The sequence below is a fragment of the Portunus trituberculatus genome, chromosome 34 (assembly GCF_017591435.1).
Source record: "Portunus trituberculatus isolate SZX2019 chromosome 34, ASM1759143v1, whole genome shotgun sequence".
Taxonomy (NCBI): Eukaryota; Metazoa; Arthropoda; class Malacostraca; order Decapoda; family Portunidae; genus Portunus; species Portunus trituberculatus.
The window spans coordinates 8239317-8241816 of record NC_059288.1 but is presented as its reverse complement, the minus strand read 5'-3'; the positions used below and the strand labels follow the sequence as shown (position 1 = coordinate 8241816).

General features: G+C 48.2%; 1 protein-coding gene across 7 annotated transcripts in view; it reads right to left on the bottom strand.

The window, feature by feature from the left end:
* LOC123512685 (serine/threonine-protein kinase OSR1-like) overlaps positions 1-2500 on the bottom strand; it is an 87620-nt gene that overhangs the window by 11738 nt on the left and 73382 nt on the right. For 5 of the 7 annotated variants that reach the window (XM_045269188.1, XM_045269187.1, XM_045269190.1 and 2 more), the window contains one exon: positions 1334-1524. In XM_045269188.1, coding sequence (XP_045125123.1) covers positions 1334-1524 — 191 coding nt within the window. Of the gene's footprint in view, positions 1-1333; positions 1525-1850; positions 1976-2500 lie in introns of those variants that run through there. The other 2 variants (XM_045269192.1, XM_045269193.1) reach the window with 2 other exon arrangements.

Below are 2500 nucleotides of genomic sequence, written 5' to 3'. Positions count from 1 at the left end.
CTGCTATTGGCATTCCATTACTGTCTGTGGTGGTTGGTGCTTGGTCCCTGGTCACAGCCAGCTACTCATATGAAAAAACACTTGCTTGCACTACTTTCTCACTACCAATGATAGTATTTGTAATTTTTTGATAAAATATGGAACATAAATCTAAATCAGACAAGAAGGCAATATGAATACACCAAACTTGTAATTTTCCTTCCTTAATTACAAAATATGATAATGAATGTAGTTCTGTATATAGTGAAACACAGAATTTCCATATTAGCAACTATATCTAAAATACTAGCATTTTACACAAATAAATCATATGACTGATAACATACAGGTAAGGAAAATAATTTGCAGACATCAAATTTAGATAGGGCAAGAGTTAGCACAGAACATCTCCAACAAGAGCAGAGGACACCACCTCCTGTCTCCCCTCAATGCCATGACCTTTGACAACAACCTTTGAATGAGGTCATTTAACAGATCAATAGCAAGACAACTTTCCTAAGGGCATGACACACCCTTGAACGTGGAGCACTCGCTCTCACTTAACGTAGAGGGATGTGATTCACCTCCACGCCTTCGCCCTGCACTAATCCTGAGGGAGGGTTACATAGCAGGGGCGGAGGAAGGTTGTGGTGGTGAGTCACGGCTCACACTCCCACCCACCACACACACCTCACCCACACGGCCTATGAATCACACCTTCCACCATGACAGTCACTGGAAAAAGTACTAACGACACACACCTCTGCCCCAAGGTGCAGCAAACCAGACATGATACACATACGCACACACACACACACGGAACTCGGCATCAGAGAAAACGTTCGTCACTGTCTAGGAAAGCACACACAACCTCGCCTCCCCGCAGGATGACCGGATGTTCCTTATACCGTGGCGCGGAGAGGAGCTTACCACACTGGGGCACTGCAGGGCACAACACCAGCTGTGGCACTCCCCTGGCACATCTCTCTAATACCTTGCCACGCAGAGGGAGGCCTATCTCGGGTGATCAGATTGAGAGAACACCCGATAACTTTCATTTTTTTTCTCCTTCCCTGACAGCTCACGTCGTTTCCCGGCACGGTACGTCACACTACAAGGCTTCACACTCAGGTCGGCGTGAATGAGGTCGCCGTGGTCGCTGTAGCAAGCCTGTAATCCTGCTAAGTACACGATCATGTCTCAGAGGGCCGGGAGGGGCACTGAAGGCGGTGTGGAGAACAGGCAACCAATTCACCGTCCATTTTCCCTCATTTCAGCACACCCATGCCCATCCCCACCTTGCCAGGGCAAACTAGAAGGGTTCATGGACAAGCTGTAAAGATGTGAGGCTTACCAATCACTTCTCTCAGGTCGTAATCTTCTTTGGTGTTGGGCCAGGGCTTGTCTTCGGCCATCTTGGTGTCACACAAACTCGGGCGGTGTGTTCGAGGCAGCTGCTGGAGAGCCGCCGGGAGCTCCAACGAGGACGACTTTTTTCGGTAAGTTCCTGGCGACCCCGGTGGCATCAGGCCCGGGGTTATCTTTCTGCAACGAGAGAAGGAGCGATATGAATTTTTTCCAGGGCCACAAAATCGATGGGTGACCGTCAGCCAGTGTTTGGTGAGTGGTGCTCTCTATCGGGGTTCCATCTCCGCTCAGACCCCGATACAACACCAAAGTTACTAAGTTATTTTGTATTTCATTACGCCTTCATTATTTCACTTTTCTACCATGGCGCTTCACTAACTCAGGAGGTTGAACAACAGCATACACAGACACTCCACACCAAACACAAGGTCATCGATGACAGACAATTATCCTTAGTTCACCTGTCTGACAAACACACTTCTCTGTCATCGGGACCACACTACCTGGAGTTTGATGTGGTTCAGATCACACTATAATGGGTTATCACCACACATGACGAGGTGTGTGAGGAGATGAGGACTGTGATGCAGCGCCGAGCCAGCTAAGACAAGTACTAGTGGAGGAGGAGGAAGGCTGAGGGGGGAGGGGCCTGCCTGCCACAGCACAGAGTTACCACGTAGTATTACACACACACACACACACTACCGCACGCGTGCACACCTATACACACACACATCATGTTTTCGGGCAGGGTCATATTTAGACAATAGATCAAACTATTATATGGTTGTGCAAGAAGTGACAAAGACTGCTTGTACTGGTGAGTCTGATATCATGACACACACACACACACACACACACACACAACAGACAGACACAGACGGGGGCACCAGCTCGCAGTTTCACAATTTCGTCACATGGAAGCAAGAACCGTGCTAGAAAAGGGCAGCAGCAGCAGCAGCAGCAGCATCACCACTACCACCACCACCACCGTCACAGTGATGGGAGTGCTGGCACATGATATTTACATTGTGTTGAAGATGAAATTTGTCTGGCTGTCGTGTTTAAGAAATTTCTTATCTGATAAAGTCTGAGCTTGCTAAATGACCTTCAGGTCTGAACTCGTACGAAAAACAAAAAGAGCGGGAGACTC